Consider the following 18,303-nt stretch of genomic DNA (forward strand, 5'->3'; position numbering starts at 1 on the left):
AATATTTATTCTGTTGCGATAATCAAGAGATTATAGCAAAAATAAAACCTCAATGGTATCGGCTATATTTATCTACTGGGAAAGTTTTGTACTAAAACAAATTAGTCGTTACTGAAAGCAATTACGCACAGATCGACTGTCTTGTGGTAATTTTGTGTCGAGGGTTCTTTAAAACGATATCATGGAAGATTATAAATACTTAGATACATCAAAATAATTTAATATTAAAACGTTGTACATGTTTTATGTTAAGGGAAACTTTTACTGTTTAGTGAATCAAGATTTTCCCGTTCTGTTGGTTATAATATATCTGCCAGTCTCACTAAATTAAGTAGAAATGAGCAAGGAAATACTGCTAGTATTTTAGGTACTTTGCTCTGTGGGCCTCTGTAGGAATTGATTTCTAACTAAATTTGGTATGTAGTATGTATGTATGTCATGTCATGTACAAGTTGTCGCCACCCCTCTCCTAGCCGCCTACGGTACATTTACGAGTCCGTAAAGGAGAAGGATGGCAACTTATTTGTGTGTGTGTGGTCAATATATATACTGACCACCAAACAGAATGCATGGTATACATACCTGACATTTCTATAGATGATTCCTCATCCACGCTCACGCTGTCCCAACCTTCTCGGGGCCAGGTGAGCCTCTGATCTGCTTCGCTTGCTTTTATGTTACGGCGGCTGATTGTCACTCCGTGATCTGTGGGTTTTAAGTGCTCATGAATATGGTATTCTCCTAACAACCGTCCCTTAGAACATACATCATCGTCATACTACTCATACTAAGGATTGATCTTATTCAACCAGACAGGGTACACCAAATACATCTTCCTCGGACGCCTACACGCCCAAGTGGATAGTCGAGACGTACCGCCACACTACGGCACGTCTGTCTGGAGCTCGGCGGGTGTGAGGACGTGCTGAACTGTCAACACCCTCGTACCTATCATACCGACTCTTCTGGAGAACTCGTCTTCCAGGATTGATAACAGTGAGGGCCGTCGGCGTACCTCTCGACCCCCGGCGACCTCGTCTTTCCGGGCTGAGCCAGGTACGCCGCCGACGTGCCCCTCGACCCCCGGCGACCTCGACCCCCGGGCTGAGCCGAGCACGCCGTGGACTTGCACCTCACCCTCTGGCGATCTAGTCTTACCAGGATTGAGAACAGTGAGCCGTCGACGTACCTCTCGACCCCCGGCGACCTCGACCCCCGGGCTGAGCCAGGTACGCCGCCGACGTGCCCCTCGACCCCCGGCGACCTCGACCCCCGGGCTGAGCCGAGCACGCCGCGGTCTCACCATGATTGAGCATGCATGCTTATTCTAAGTGTGTCTACCTGTCACTTACCGGCACCTTTAGCGTGCCTTGTCTGCTTGCGCCTCTGGAGAACTAGTCTTCCAGGATTGAGTACCATACTTACTATTTAGATAAACAACTCGGCACCTAGTGGCACCTTTAGTGCGCCTTGTCTGTTACTAAGATAATCGAGGTAATAGCCTTTAGTTAGATATGGAAACAATTGTAAGAGATACCATTACACCACTGTGAGCCACCAAGTATAAATAAATACTTAGCTTTAGTCGTCTCTGCAATATCTGGATAGCACGTGGATCACTTCACTGTGTGTTACACTTTTAAGTACTGGCGCGTTTCTCGCGCCTCGTGGAATGTCTACGTGGCACGTAGTTTGACAACTTTGAGATACTTACTATGGCTCCACCCAGAGGGCGCCGCCAGTGTTGCCGCAGGGGAATATTCTTGGGGCTCTATAGTTTCGCGTTGGTCGCGACACTCCCCACTACAGGCAGCAAAACTGCGACTAAGTTGCTGGTCCACTCCTTAATCTTCTCAAGAGCACGAAGCGCCGCTGCTCTCTTAGGTCTGGACTCGTCGTGATGTTCAGCCGACGCGATGTTCTCTAGGTGGTGCGTTTCAGGATCAGTGTTCTCGCAGAACGTCATGTCTTTGACTGCGAGTGGGTCTGGTTCGGGTATGGACTTAGGCTCAGGCTCGTGTAACTGACTAGATGCAGGCTCTAATAAGACTGAATCAGACGGTATTTCTTCTGACTCGTTTAATTCTGTTAATTGATAAGATTTCTGCTCAGAAGTCTTAAGAACGTCGTTAGTGGATTCTTTCATCACGTCGTCCCTTCTTGTTGGATGTGGGACGTCAGGAACCTGTACAGATTCTTCTACGCTTTCTTCATGTGACGTTTGTTTACACTGTTCCTCTCCATCTTCGATCTCTAACGGGTAGAGATGCGCGATAGATCTTGTATATATTGTATCTCCTACTTGGACCGTGGCTACTCTACATAAACCATCGGCGCCTTCCTTTAAAGATACTATTTTCCCAACTTTCCAATTGATCCTATTCTTCGTGTCGCCTTTTATTTGCACTATCTGACCTATTTTTGGCGTTAATTTTGAAGTCACTCTAGGCTCCTTAGGATGATGGGAGTATCTTTCTCTCAAATTTAGGAGATACCTGTTCTCAAACATCTCTTTGAATTCTCGTAGAATGATGAGCGCTTTCTTCCAACCTTTAATTAGATTGTCTTTGGTTACTGTCCCATGTGACGTAATAGGATCCATGCTCGACGTTTCCATTACGATACATTTTCCCATGGTAAGAAAGTCTGAGGGTTTTAATACGTGGTCAGGTTCTGAATCCACGTAGGTTAAAGGTCTTGTGTTAAGTACTGCTTCTATTTCCTTAACTGTTGTTGCCAGCTGGCTGTCATTCAATAAGTGTTTTTGTAAGGTTTTCTTCATACAATTCTTGGTTAAGCCAATCAACCTTTCGTAAAATCCTCCATGCCATGGGGCTAATTGCGGTATGAATTTCCATTTAATCTCCTTTTCTATGCAATATGGGTCTTGAAGAATTTCAGAAAGTAACTTGTAATGAGCTGCGTTGTCAGATGTAATTAAGGTAGGCACGCCTCTCGCTGATATCATCCTTTTTAAGGCCAGAAGACCTTCTTCCGCTGTTAGATCCTTTACCACTTCCAGGTGAATGGCTCTTACCGCTAAACATGTATAAAGGCTAATCCATCTTTTACAACTGCCATTCCCGTTGTTAACTAGAAGTGGTCCCAGGTAGTCTGTTCCAACGTACGTAAAAGGAGAGCTGTAATTGACTCTCTCTTTAGGAAGAGCAGGGGTTTCTGGTAGTCTATAAGGTCCTCCATCATGTTTCATACATTCAGGGCATCCCTTTAATATCCGTTGGACTTTACTTCTTCCTTGAGGAATCCAATACATTTCTCTTATTTTATCAAGCGTGTGGCTGACACCTACATGTTTGTTCTCTTGATGAGTTTTCATTATAATTTCCTTCGTGAAATCTGACTCTTTTGGTATGAGTATAGGGTATCGTTTGTCGAACGACCAGTTTGCGTTTTTCATACGACCTTTGCATCTCAATAGGTCATCAATGTCCTTGAATACTCCTAAGTTTCGACTTAGATTGGTTTCTTTTCCTTCTACCTCTAGAGGAAAATATTTAGCTTGAATTTCTTTTAATTTATGAAGCTTGTCGTCTGTTGACTGATTATTTCCTATCACTTCATTTGGTGTTATAATTTCCTCCGTTTTCATCGGGTTGACATTAACAACTGGATCTTCTTTATCGACCATCTCTATGTCTTCTTGGAACCCAAGACCCTCCCCTGTCAGAAGAGAACTGGTTGGCTCACTGCCGGATGTGGTTGGCCATTTCTGTGGATCTTCTGTTATAAACTGCGGACCATTCAGCCATTTCTCCTTATCCTCCTCTGCACGAAGGGGTCTTGTGCCTACATCTGCTGGGTTCAAGCTTGATGGTAGATATCTTATCTCCAGGTCTTTGTTTGTCTTGATTTCTTCTACTCGTCTGGCAACGAAGGGAGGAAGTAGTTTGTTAGACTTACACCATTCGATGACAATCTGACTATCGGTCCACAAGACTTGTCTTACTATTTTCTGTTGCAGAAACTTAAGGACGAACTTCATCAGTCTACAGCCTATCAGTACTCCCAGAAGTTCTAGACGGGGTATCTTGAGGTTATCTTGATCCTTGGTTGGTATCAGACGGGATTTACCCATGATAAAGCTTTTCTTCGAGCCACAGACTAGAAACACCGATGCTGCGTAGGCTTGTAGTGAAGCATCTGTGAAGCAGTGCAGTTGGTAATTCGCTTCCGTTGGTGCCTTCATGTAACATCTATCCACCGATACCTTTCCTATGACTTCTAGGTTCTGTCGGATGATGTTCCACTCTTCTGTTAGCTCGCTTGATAATGGTGAGTCCCAAGATACTCCGGCCTTCCAAAGTCCTTGCAGAAAAAGTTTAGCTGATAATGTATGAGGTGCCGCGTAACCGCACGGGTCATAAATTGATGCGATAGTCTTCAGTATTCCTCTTTTTGTGACTGCTTCCTCTTGGAGGTTGGTCTTCAGCTGGAGGGTGTCCTTTTTTATGTCCCACTCTAAGCCAAGTACTTTTATCTTGTTTTCTTTACATGTATCAGGGACCATCTTCATGAATTCTTCGGAGTTAGAACTCCAATCCCTGAGTGACATTGAAATATCTTGAAAAGATCCTTTCAAACTTTTGTAAAGCTCTATTGCTTCAGCTGTAGTACTACAGCCTGAAACAAAGTTGTCTACGTATATGTCATTCGCTTTCTGCCTGACATGCTGATCTTCTGCATTATTTAAATGTTCTTTAATAGTCGCATTCAGTAGAAACGGTGAAGATATCACGCCGAATGGAACTCTGCAGAATCTTAGGTAAAGTAGGTTATCCTGAGATACTGGTTTAGAGGTATCTTTAAGCCATAAGAATCTGGTAACGTCACGATCCTTCTCGTGTAATGCCATCTGTAAAAACGCCTTTTCTATGTCGGACGTCAATCCTATGTGATGTGTCCTGAATTTGATGAGTAACCCTGTAAGGTCTTCAAGCATGAGTGGTCCTCTGTATAAGCACTCGTTCAGACTCTTGGTGTTCTTGTTACTCTTGGAACTAGCATCATACACGATTCGCATAGGTTTTCCTCGATGACGTACTCCATGGAAGGGTAGGTAGTGAATAGCGTTACCAGTTGACGTTCCTGATGTGGGTACGACTTCTATTATACCCTTAGCTAATTGTTGTTTAAATGTATCGTCGTATGACATTAAGGTTTCTTGGTCCATGCGCTTCAGTAAACTTGACAGACGCCCAAAGGCGATTCCAAAGTTATTAGGTAAGTCAGGCGGATAAGTTATCCATGGCCAGCTTACCGTGTATCTATTGTTAATTTTTACTGTAGTTTCATTAAAATTTTTAATAGCTTCTTCTTCTCTTGTTGCTTTAGGTGAATCACAAATTCCTATACATTCCAATTCCCAAAGGTTTTTAATGTCTCCATCACAAAGAGGTGAATCTGGTTGATGAAGCTTCGTTTCAATACAAGTTTGAGCATAAGTCACTACATATGATTCCTCTTCAAGCTGTGGTTCCGTCTTGCCACTGACTATCCATCCAAGGGCAGAATCCACTAGAAACAAGTTACTATCTAGTTGTATCTTAGTTTCATAAATAATGTTAAAGTAGTAGTCGTTTCCGATTAGAATCTGCACCTGTCCGCTTACAGAACCATCATCCGCCAGTACATAAGACTCGGGTACGCCCCGTAACTTGACATTTGGGATGAATCCTCTTGAAATGCGTTGGACACAGTTAGCTTGTATAACTATCTTCTTATTTGTTCTAGTTACTAACTGTAGAATCACTATAGGACTATGTATTTCCTTCGGAGGATCTTCACCGAAGGTGAAAATTGTCAAGAGACTTTCTTCTTCGACTGGAAGCTTCAACTCCTTGGCCGCTTGAAATGTGACATAAGAACGTTGAGACCCTGGGTCTAAAATTAAACGGTATTTACACAATACATTATTCTTATCACCTAAGGGGTTAGCATAAACAACAGCTGTCTGTAGAGTGGTGATTCCTCTTTCTGAAATAGTCAAGACTGTTTCTTTGTTTTGGGATCCTTTGGAAAATTTGAAGGGCATAAGGCCATGTTGTGCCTTTCTTTTCCTGGGCAAAGTCTACAAGTCCAGTTTTCCTTACAGTCCTTTACAAGATGATTCTTCCTAAAGCATATAAAGCATCTTCCGGTCAACCGCTTCTTTCTTTCCTCTAAAGTAGAAGCGTCCTGGCACGTATAATTGCGGTGTTTGCCGTTGCAGAATATACAACCTAAGATTTTCCCTTTTTCCTTTGGGTTAACAGTTGCAGATCTGTTAGCAGATGTTGCAACATTAGATACGCTCGGTTTGCTTCCTTTTTTGGGTTCATTGGCCCTTTGAAATTTTCCTTTTCTATTTAGTCCTTTTCTATTAGTACTTCCTTGATAATGTTGAGTATTTGAGGTATTATTTCCCTGTTGGAAATGATGCATTCTCTTCGCACGCTTTGCGTTCACATGCAGGGTACCGACAGTGCTGTCATCTACCTCATGTGATCGTTTCCTTCCAGCAATTCTCTCTGCATCTTCCTTTGCAGTGATAATTTTATTCAATTGTTCCCGGAGTTCTTGTGTGGACTCATTCTGAATTTTCAACTTTATTTCGTATATTAAATCCGAAGGAAATTTCTCCAAAATCATGAAACGAAGATGGTTGTGGTTGGTGTTTTCGCCAAGAGACTCTAGGATTTTAAGATTGCGCTCCACCTCGTTGAAAGTTCTTCTACAATCTTCTGCGCTGCTTTTTGCCGCTTCGATTTTGTATAATGTAGCATAGTGGGCATCAATCAGATGAGCTTTCTTGCCAAAACGTTCCTTTAGTAGAGTGACCGCTATCTTATAGTTTCCGTTAGTGGTAGGCAGGCCATCAATAGCTTTCTTAGCATCACCCGTCACTGAAGTTTTAAGATAAGACAGCTTGTCTACATCAGGTAAGTTTCTTGAGTCGATATTGCTACTAAAACTATCCCAAAATTCGCACCAGGAAAGCACATCCCCGTTATAAACCTGTAGTTGGAGTTTCGGTAGTCGACAAGAGGAATTCACTTCAGGCGGCTTTTCCTGGGTCTCACGGGATACGGTGACTTGGTCGATCTTCGCCTTGAGTTCTGCTAAAGTCTCTTCTGCTAAAAGCTGCTGGCCACTAATCAAGAAAATTTCATCTGATGCAGGAGTTGTAGCTAAACGAAAGTATTCTGATAAATTAGCGTTGAGCCTATTCACTGCAGCTTGCAGTCTGTTATAGACGACCTGAGCCTGTCCTATGTTTTCTGACCGAACCGTACTGGGTATTGTTTCCAATTCAGCACCAATTTTTTCACTGGTGATTCGAAGTCTGATTAAGAGAATCTCGTCCATCTTGTCCTGGAAGGTACAGAAATATATACTATAAACTAGTATCTTTTATTAAAACTCTTATTGGGAAAAGTCTATTTAATTATCCTTCACAAGGATAGGTTTCTGACATTTTCTTTAATTATTTTAGAATGCTACTAGAAATGAGGAATTGTTTATTTTTTATTAATCTATTCTTATTATGGAAAACAACACTCAATAGTTAAAAGTAACAAAAGATTAAAATTTAATTTAATTTATGAGGACTCTTATTTGAAACTTTAATACTTTCACTTTAAAATTAATTTAATTAATGAGTTCTTTTATTTCCAAATTTAAATTATTTCACTTTAAATTGAATATCACTAAAGAAAATTGGAATATCTGTAAACATAACATACACACAGACATGTTGTTGAACTCAAATTTATGTTAAGACTTATCACTTCTTATCAGTGCTTGTCAGTAACGTTGACGTTTACACGCAGGTAACTATAATATAACTTTGCACTGTCACTTTCACTCATTCAGCTTACTCATTTGTTTTATTTTTGTATTTAATTTGTATGACGTATTTTAACGAACACTATTGACACAAATTCACTTCTTATACTAAACCTGTAAAGAAGATGTTAATTCACATATACACACAATCAACATAAAAAAAACTTTCTCAAAGTTCTTTAAGGAATAAGTAAACAACATTGTGAGTTCAGGAAAAATATGCGAGATATGCATAACATAATATCTCACGATGTTAAAAGCTTCTCTAAACTTTTAAAGAATACTAGAATTCGCCATTTTGACTCCGCTGCAAATACATTTCTTCATCCAAGTTAATCTTCGCCAATAACAAGTACAATGTCAAAATATTCAAGATATCTCTAATAAAACGTAATACGGATGTTAAAACTTGAATATTGACTGTAATATTCTTACTTAACTAACTTTATTTCTACTTTAGAACTTTAAACACGCCATGTTTCTTTGCAAAAACCACGAAGGTCGTTTTCGCTAACTTTACGGCAAATTAGCTGACGATTGGTTTTTCTTTGAACAAACTTCATGTGATGACGAAGTAGTTATTTAAAAACTTACCGAGGAATTTCTTTTCTCTTTTCTCGTCTAATCCGGTGGTATGTGTCGAGTCCGTGATGGTTCACGGAGGCCGGTTCGTGTTTTTGTCTTCCTATGACGTAAAATACACACATTTTCAATAATCGTACTCATTCACCAATTTAATTCTTCTATAAAGCACTTGAAATTGTACAAAACAACTGCATCTTACCTATAAACTGGATGCAAACTTCTTGGGAACCAGCGCTGTTGCAGCTTCTCCGTAAACAAAGTTTCAAAGTAAAGCGTATTCTCTACGGGAATTAGTGTTGCCAGCCTTAGTCAGAACTCCCTGATTTCTGACATATTTAACGAATAAACTAACCGTAACTTGTTTCTTCTTCGGTCCTTTTAGATGCATCGTTATTACTTTTATACAAATACTTAATACTAAAATCTTAATTCTAATTAAGTTTAACACACATGTATCAAGTAAAATTCAAAGCGGAAAATTCCTCTGCCCCTTCTTATTTTACGCTTGTCTTATAAGACTTATAAGATATACCTGCAGTATACCATAGGCTAGTGCTTCTCTTCTTATCCCTGAAAAGATCTTCTAGCTTATATACTAATCAATCCAATATAATTACGAACACAAAGACAAAATTCTTACCGACTTATATCTATACACAGTTCAGTATGACCGTTTGACTTAATTACACATTCATCTTATAAGAAAATTCTCATTACTGCCTTCCAAGTCGAATCCGTTTGTAAAATAATTTCTTCTCTTCACTGAAGTTATCCGGTTAATCCTTTCGAGTCGTAATTTTCTCCCGACATTTCGGGTAATCTTCTTACTGTAACTGTAGCAACACTACTTCGTGCTATGGCCGCCGCGATGGCGCGATGGCCGCCATGTTTCGCTTTTGGCCAATCAGAGACGTATTCGTGACGTATCCCGGAAGCAACTGAAGCAACTTTGTTCAATAACATGACCTTTTATTTTTGAATAATGAATTTTTAATTTCATAAATTCGGACGAATACTGAAATCTTCATACTTTTATTTTTTAAACATTATTTATAACAATTGAGCCTTTTTTCTTATACGGGGAATAAAATGTATCTTATAAGTAAGTAAACCATCCTTTAGCCGAGAGAGTACGCCATGATGTATTTTCTCATATCCTGCCGTATTACACAGTCAATGAAATTACTTTATTCTTAAAAGTCTTCACTTATTGAGCTCTTGAAGTAACTTTCATAACTAAATGAGCCAAAATTGATGTTGAACCAGACCCTGTAATTATATGATTCCGCACGTGTACTTAAAGTACAAATCTTGCAATTTTTGTTACTATTGACACACACATGTTATTTTTCTTAGAATAATACGTTTAATGTTAGGATAGTATACCTTGCATTCATTTTAGGTTATGCCTTGATTCTATATCTGTTCAATCCCAGCACTAACCACCATTTTCGCCACCCCTCTCCTAGCCGCCTACGGTACATTTACGAGTCCGTAAAGGAGAAGGATGGCAACTTATTTGTGTGTGTGTGGTCAATATATATACTGACCACCAAACAGAATGCATGGTATACATACCTGACATTTCTATAGATGATTCCTCATCCACGCTCACGCTGTCCCAACCTTCTCGGGGCCAGGTGAGCCTCTGATCTGCTTCGCTTGCTTTTATGTTACGGCGGCTGATTGTCACTCCGTGATCTGTGGGTTTTAAGTGCTCATGAATATGGTATTCTCCTAACAACCGTCCCTTAGAACATACATCATCGTCATACTACTCATACTAAGGATTGATCTTATTCAACCAGACAGGGTACACCAAATACATCTTCCTCGGACGCCTACACGCCCAAGTGGATAGTCGAGACGTACCGCCACACTACGGCACGTCTGTCTGGAGCTCGGCGGGTGTGAGGACGTGCTGAACTGTCAACACCCTCGTACCTATCATACCGACTCTTCTGGAGAACTCGTCTTCCAGGATTGATAACAGTGAGGGCCGTCGGCGTACCTCTCGACCCCCGGCGACCTCGTCTTTCCGGGCTGAGCCAGGTACGCCGCCGACGTGCCCCTCGACCCCCGGCGACCTCGACCCCCGGGCTGAGCCGAGCACGCCGTGGACTTGCACCTCACCCTCTGGCGATCTAGTCTTACCAGGATTGAGAACAGTGAGCCGTCGACGTACCTCTCGACCCCCGGCGACCTCGACCCCCGGGCTGAGCCAGGTACGCCGCCGACGTGCCCCTCGACCCCCGGCGACCTCGACCCCCGGGCTGAGCCGAGCACGCCGCGGTCTCACCATGATTGAGCATGCATGCTTATTCTAAGTGTGTCTACCTGTCACTTACCGGCACCTTTAGCGTGCCTTGTCTGCTTGCGCCTCTGGAGAACTAGTCTTCCAGGATTGAGTACCATACTTACTATTTAGATAAACAACTCGGCACCTAGTGGCACCTTTAGTGCGCCTTGTCTGTTACTAAGATAATCGAGGTAATAGCCTTTAGTTAGATATGGAAACAATTGTAAGAGATACCATTACACCACTGTGAGCCACCAAGTATAAATAAATACTTAGCTTTAGTCGTCTCTGCAATATCTGGATAGCACGTGGATCACTTCACTGTGTGTTACACTTTTAAGTACTGGCGCGTTTCTCGCGCCTCGTGGAATGTCTACGTGGCACGTAGTTTGACAACTTTGAGATACTTACTATGGCTCCACCCAGAGGGCGCCGCCAGTGTTGCCGCAGGGGAATATTCTTGGGGCTCTATAGTTTCGCGTTGGTCGCGACACAAGTTGCTAGTATTGGCATGTTCTTTTAAGAAACAGAATAAGCTAAATTAATGACAGTATGCGATACACAGACTTGATTAAGTACATTTTGTCAAAATCTATTCTTCATGTGTCAACAGTGTCGCATATCATGGTAGATGTCACTTTGACAGCAAGACAATATCGTGTTCACTCTTACCTCACTATCTTCTCGCCCCTTTTCCGTGTTATCAACTGATTAGTGATAAGCTGTTATCAGCTAGAGAAAAACTAGGAAATAAAATGATGATTGGTCTAGAGAAGCGTTAAGCTGTGAAATATCTATTTTAGCTGTGATTATACTGACAAATAGAGGCTGTTTAATCTTAAGTTGTCAATAGGGCGACTCATTGATCTTATTTTGATTTATTTTTAAATGAGATTAACATTAGAATAAGTAATGGTATTCATAATCATAGGGAAATGAGTAGCAATTAGCACGTTTCATACTTACTAACAACTAAGGATTAGTTGTCTTCCACTGAAGTGTGAACAAATTATAATTACTTGAAAGAGACAAACATTCAAGTAGCTTATTGACAAGAATGTCAAGAACATACAATCTAGAATTTAAGCATAGTACTTAAGTGTACTCAAGTAAGGAGTTAGGCACACCATTCATTAACCTCAGGCAAGCTTATAGCTAGGAATATTTTTATTGACAGTCAGTCTGAGTCATTATTTAAGATAGTATTCAAAACTGTGTTAACATGAAATTATTCCCATTAGTGAACAGATTACAGTAGCTATTGCATTTAAAAATTAGGGACACGGTGAATCACACGCTAGCAAAATTATGAAGGAAGGTGGTAAATGAAACACTCACAAAATGCTTTATTAGTAATATTGGAAAGGTGCACAATAAAAACCCAGAGCATACATGTTCTTGTTGGTTCCATTAGACGGAAAAGCGCCACTCCATGCAGGAAAAATAGAATAGAGAAATAACTTTTAGTTAGGATTATTCAGGCAATAATGGAAAAAAAAAATATTGTTCCACTTCTTGATGACTTTTGAAAAGTATCTTGATGTGAGACACGTTGAGTGATGATCATATTTGGTGTAGTCAGTGTAGGCGTTGAAAGTGATTGTACATGGAGAAGAATTTTCACTCTTTCATTGAAACCTGGAACAAAAATGAAGGGTAAATACATTTCAGTTAAAACATTTAGAATGCAATTCCACTATTGGATGTGCATTCCTTTTTTTATACATACAGGTCAACAAGTCATATAATGAATTGCATTGTTTGTCAGACATCTTCATGAATTCGGTTGTTAATGATATTGTAATATTGTACTGTCATCCCATTTAATGAGTTTATAAAATTTCAGTTCAATAGGTAACTTGTAGCCTGTTATTACCTCTGAAGTAGTCTACAATATAACCCAAGGTTACAATAGGAAAGCATAATTGCCAAGAGCAAGCTTTTTAAAATATTTATCAGTAGATTGTGATTACACTAATTCTAGTATACTATAAAATAGAGTGAGGAAGTTGATCATAGGTTTCCTATATTTATGACTTAATTTGTCAGATTATCCGTCTGTCTGTGTTTTGATTTTTTTGAACCAGTTATCAGTGGATGCAGTAAGTTAGCATAGATCAATTTGACTGGTTAGGTAGATAAGCTAGACTTAAGATTTTAGACTTAGTAGTAGTGTTTGTGCCAAATATAGTGCACAGTATAATAGTTTGAATGAACGAATGGAGTCAGTCTGTAGTAGACTTGCTATTATTACCTCTAGAATCAGGAATAAGAGCAAATAATATAATTTACCTTAGAGTAAACCAAAGAATAAAAAAAAAAAAAAATATTTTACCATTGTCTATGTAGATCAGACATACAAGAGCTGAGCCAGGTCAGCCTGGGAATCATTTTGTTGCAATTGAATGTGTTTCGAGAACACACATGTTGCTCAGTCAAAGGGGCATGCAGGGGCATGGAGTTCCAATTTGTACATAGCCGGGGAAGGGGCAGGACGTTGATCCTAGTATAATGTCAGCATTGTTCAGCATGCTCTGGAAAATTTAAGAAAATATTTATTAATTAAGTAGGAAATAAGCCTAGTTATAAGCATAAGTTATAAGGATAAGATTGGTAGAGGTTTTATAACTAAATAGGTATATGATCATTTTATTAATTAGGGTCTATTTTAATTACGGGATAAATTTCAAATTCTATCATACTAAACTATTATCGAAATAAAGTTTAGCCAAATAGAATAAAAGAGAAATAATTGACTTAACAACAACATAAAAGTTAAATAAATAAATAAAAATTGAAGGGGCATTTTTGTACAGGCCTACTTGATTACAAACTAAGCATGATTCTTATTATTGACATTCGGTAATGTTTACATTCTTCATTTATACAATTTTTGCTTAAAACCAACATTGCTTGGTCATACTTTATTATTCCGGCGTTTGCCACGGCTCATGGAAGCATGGAGTCTGCTTGACAGCTAATTCCAGGATTAGGCGTAGGCACTAATTTTCAATAGATCTTATTGAAATTAGTCTGGTTTCCTCACGATGATTTCCTTCACTCAAAAGCAACTGGCAAATATCAGATGACAGTTCTCAAGTATTTATCGGTATGATTTGCGGTTCGAACCCGTATCTTATAATTCAAGGTATACAAATAATTTTATTAACACTAGGTGAGATTAGTTAACAGATTACAGAATCATTAGACATTAAAAGTGTAACTTACATATTACGAAGCAGTACAGGTGATGCAAGCCGTGATCGTCGGTGCCTTGTCTACTCATGGAAGCGGTCCGTCGAAAAATGAGCTGCGACTGGCAGGTTTGAGCTGGTGGAGCGAGGTCACGAGAGTTGCTGAAGATAGGAAGGCGTGGCGTGAGTTTGTGAAGGCCCTTTGTACCTCCGGGGTGTCTTAGGACTACAACACCCACACATAACTGGTAAGGTAGTATAGTGGCACTGGGGCTTAACTCCAAGGGGCATCTAGCACCCAATACCTGGAACATGTAAATAGGCGGACATAAGAAATAGGAAGTTGTAGGCTTACTAAAATTCTCCATCTCTAAGACCAGAATTAGAATGTTATTGTAGTGCGCTATAGGAATTAGACAATCTCTCTATTGGAAAACATTTTACCATTTTAGCAAGTCAAGGTTTAAACTAAACTATGAACTGCTTTGTGATGGACAAGTTAAATACATTATTACTTACGGCGAAAACTTGGCTAATTCCATTATGGTATCATCAAATCATCATGAAAGAAAACCACGTAGTTCCACTGGCGTCATGGGGTCATTTTATTATTGTAGCTAAAGGTTCGGTTTGTTTCATTATTGTTCATGATGTTTTCCATAATCTAAAACCAAACAAGCATTTATTTATTACATTCGTTATACACATTTTGTGTTGTATTTACCACATTACTAACAACATATATCATTACTTAGTTAATGTATTACTCACTTTTTTATGATTTATAACAAATACAAGCCAGCAGGTCGATAAATTACGTAATTTTCAGTTCCAAATAATGCGTGTACGTCTGAACGGCATCCATTTTTCTTTTATTTCTGTCTGACTGACAGTAATGACGTGGCAATGACGTCAGCATAGCAAATGTTGCCATAGAAAAATCAAAAGGGCTCTATAGATCATAAGACATTTGACGGACCGGATGCGACTAAAATTTATCCAGTATGAATGGGGCTCTGCAGACTATGTGGAACGAATTGTAGAATAATAAAATAGAGACAGTGATTTGACGTTTACATTCAATCTTAATGTTTTTTTTTATATAAATATGAAATAAATAACTAAATATTGGGGACATCTTACACAGTTCAACTTAGCCCCAAACCTATCAAATTTTGTGCTATGGGTGTTAAGCGACGATATGCCTATTTGAATGGATAATAACATGCTTGTATACAAGGGAAACATCCATGATTCATATAAATATATTCTGTGGAGTTTCATTGAGGAGAAAATACCCCAGGTTCGAATAAGTGTATCGGGTCACTTGCCGAAGAGTCTCCAGATTCAGATGATGTAGAATCATTAGAAGAGAGGGCAGTTGGACTAGGAAGAGGAGGAGGGATGTGATAGAAAGGTAAGAATTTAGTGGGGACTACCCTAGCTAAAGGTATTATCTTTTGGGGTGGGGTTTGAGTATAGCTAGATATCAAAAGTGGGGTACGGTTAGGAATTACAGAGGTAGGGAGTGGAAGATAAATCATATTATCTTCAGGGCTAGTTTGAGTACATGCATCAACTTTTAGGGAAATTTGTTGAATGGGAGTCTCAAGTATTTGTCCAAACACAAACACTTTATCTTTTTGTTCCTGGAGCAAGAGAAATAGAGATTATAAACTAAAAAATGGTCATTATAGAACAAATGATTCAAATTACGAAGATAACGAAATACATAAACGTTAGTTACTTACCATTTTTTTTAAATAATCTTTAAATAGTATTAACAGACAATTGGGTGTGTACCATGAACGAAAACAGTATAGATAGTGATTTTCGCGGGGAAGAATTCATGTCATAGTTAAAAGGCGCCATAATAGGGAAGGGAAAAGGTGAATGATAAATTGTCACAGGGGATCTACTATAAAGTACGAATATCGTTAATCTGGTTCTCGGTCTTTACGGTGTGAATCATTAAACTCTAAACGCAGAAGCGATGCATATGATTGTTTTAAAAAAAAAAAAAAAAAAAAAAAAAAAAAAACATATGGGCAGGCAATTGCATTGTCGTTTAGAGAGAGTTTGCCAGAGCGCTAATGGCGATCAGTCGGAACAGTCGTAGTATGGCAAATTTAGAATATATGTTTACAAAAGGAATATACCGTACTGTTTAGTAATATCATGTACTAGTCGTTCTAACAAATACGGGAAAAAAAAAATATGGGATTAAGTTCATGTGTAATTTGGTGTGGATCATAATTATTTCGATTTGTTTTGTACGAACTACTTTTGTATGGGGATGATGTTATGCAACATTTTAATAGCCATTGATATTTAAGAAACTTTCATATTTTGTATAATTTTATTAGAATCGCGCGACCATGTTGGTAGTTTAAACACACGTACGTGTCGGTGACATAGGAGTTTGATTATTTTGATCACAGACCTTGTGACACCGGCATAGTGGTTGAATGGACAATCTGAACACCTTCGTGGACACGTATGGTATAGCATACGCATAGTCATTTGTTTTCTTGGTCTATGACAGATGACATCACTGGGCGTCCCTAAACGTGTTAATTTAGAGGGTTATAGAATAAAAATAGACGTGACCTTTGGTCCGGTGTCAGTACGTCATATTATGAACTTCGAACCACTTTTCGGCTGGCATCTTGTTTGAAAGAAATGTTCTATGTTAATATCTTTCGGTGGAGACATCTAAGTAATTACATATTTAAGGGCCGGTATTTCGGTCGCCAGATAAATATATCTACCAGATTAAGTTTAGTGACAGCTGACATTTATCTGACCTGTACTGTACTGAAAAACAGCCCTGAAAAGGTAAAATTTATAAAATGAAAGTTTACGATTAACACCTGTTAGCAAAAGATGACAACTGACAACAATCTAAATGTGACGGTACATTGTTATACAGATATAAATTGAATACTTATTATAGCGGAATACATGTACGACATAATTATTATTTTCATATGTAGATTGTTACTTCATAACAACAAATTAATTATGTAGTTATTTTTTTTAAAATATGCATAAGATTGGGATTATTCCTGCTTGGTTCTTTAATGTATGACATAAACCCATCCCTTTTCGTGTGAAATTTTAGTTAAATATGAACCGCGAAATCTTAGCTGCCAGTACGTACAGCAAGAAGGTTTTTAGCCGAATAAAATCGCTGATTGGTAATTGGTGACATTAAATGTTTTTTTTCTATTCCCGTACTGTTATTCGAAGTTACGGGGTCGTGCATGGAGCTTTGAAGCCCTACATAATAGATGTCGGAGCGGGTCTGTCTGGTCTGTACCCTGAAAGCATTTAGTAGCAGTCGCACGATGTAGCTGTTTTACAGTTCAGTAAATACATTGCTACCAGCTTGACAGACCGATTCGCAGAGTCGGGACTCCTTCGTTTTCTGCTGCGTTCATTGGCGACGCGTCGAGTCGCATTCGGGTGTATGGAACTCGATTCGGCTCGGCTCGATTCGTCTTAGTGGTCGGGATTCAAAGAGCCATACCATGGACGGTTTTATTTTTATGTTTGCGCTCGAACTGTATATTCGGAATGGTAGGCGGTCCACCTAGATAGCTAAGATGACTGAAGGTAGATATTTGTTGAATTTGTAATTTTCTTTCAAAATAAGTGCTTGATCGTAGAAGGGGTGTTGTGTGCGGAGGTGTTTGGCTGGGTCGGGAAATGCTCGTGGCGTCTTTATTGACAGTTTTCGGCTTCGCCTCAAATTGTTGCCCGCGCCACTCACCTTTTTGACCTCTTTTGACCATCAGTTGCATAAAATACTATTCAGCTACACTTATCTGTGTGCATTAGTATAAAAGAGATGACTATTGTTTTGTTTTCCAGTTTTGATTACATAGCCTGTAAACGTATTGTCTTGTGTAAATGAAGGCGTAATTGTGTATGTGTGCTAAACGGCGCCAAGAATTTGAACGGAAATGTTCTTAAAAGCGGCTTTCATATTTATCTTACTTCGTTGGAGAACTCTTATATTACTTTAAATTATGTGCTATTTACCGGAAGTTCCGTTATATGTTTTTTTTTCTTCTCTCATTTGTAATAATGTACATATTACTTGATATCACGAAAAAAAAAAAAAGGGAAAAAGATCAGGTGGAATTTTATAACAGTTTTGAGGAAACGAATATTTATGTGCCTTGCATCTGGGGGAGGGAGAGAAAGTATATGTAAAAAAAAAAAAAAAATAATGATAGTAATCTAAAATTAAGTACAACTTGCTAGACCTGCAACTAGGAATTGTTTTCCAAAATGACAAAAAAAAAAAGGGGCAAGGGATAGTCGTTGGTGAGTGATTCCATAAGACTGATGATTTTCTTCCTACTTCCCAAG

At 39.1% G+C, this 18,303-nt stretch overlaps 2 protein-coding genes across 9 annotated transcripts in view; both read right to left on the reverse strand.

The window, feature by feature from the left end:
• Positions 1-18,303, reverse strand: part of LOC125225692 (band 4.1-like protein 4) — a 116,286-nt gene that overhangs the window by 79,125 nt on the left and 18,858 nt on the right. The window lies entirely within an intron of this gene.
• On the reverse strand, positions 452-11,230 carry LOC125225690. Of its 5 annotated transcripts, XM_048129515.1 has the most exons (7): positions 11,141-11,230; positions 8,630-10,131; positions 8,440-8,530; positions 6,747-7,371; positions 5,727-5,730; positions 1,715-5,268; positions 452-705 (listed from the first exon to the last, which is right to left on the reverse strand). In XM_048129515.1, exons 4-6 carry the CDS (start codon positions 6,789-6,791, stop codon positions 1,772-1,774), a joined length of 3,546 nt encoding a protein of 1,181 aa, XP_047985472.1. In that variant the 5' UTR covers positions 6,792-7,371; positions 8,440-8,530; positions 8,630-10,131; positions 11,141-11,230; the 3' UTR covers positions 452-705; positions 1,715-1,771. The 5 variants fall into 5 exon arrangements, with proteins under 5 accessions (XP_047985472.1, XP_047985473.1, XP_047985475.1 ...); XM_048129516.1 differs by lacking the exons at positions 8,440-8,530; positions 8,630-10,131; positions 11,141-11,230 and having other exon boundaries at positions 6,747-7,648; XM_048129518.1 differs by lacking the exons at positions 5,727-5,730; positions 6,747-7,371; positions 8,440-8,530; positions 8,630-10,131; positions 11,141-11,230 and having other exon boundaries at positions 1,715-2,236; positions 3,121-3,253.

The sequence above is a fragment of the Leguminivora glycinivorella genome, chromosome 4 (genome assembly GCF_023078275.1).
Source record: "Leguminivora glycinivorella isolate SPB_JAAS2020 chromosome 4, LegGlyc_1.1, whole genome shotgun sequence".
In the NCBI taxonomy this organism is placed as follows: domain Eukaryota; kingdom Metazoa; phylum Arthropoda; class Insecta; order Lepidoptera; family Tortricidae; genus Leguminivora; species Leguminivora glycinivorella.

Bases quoted from the DNA above. Each gene is read 5' to 3' on its own strand.
- LOC125225690 (XM_048129514.1), bottom strand. From the start codon at position 6,052: ATGCCCTTCAAATTTTCCAAAGGATCCCAAAACAAAGAAACAGTCTTG.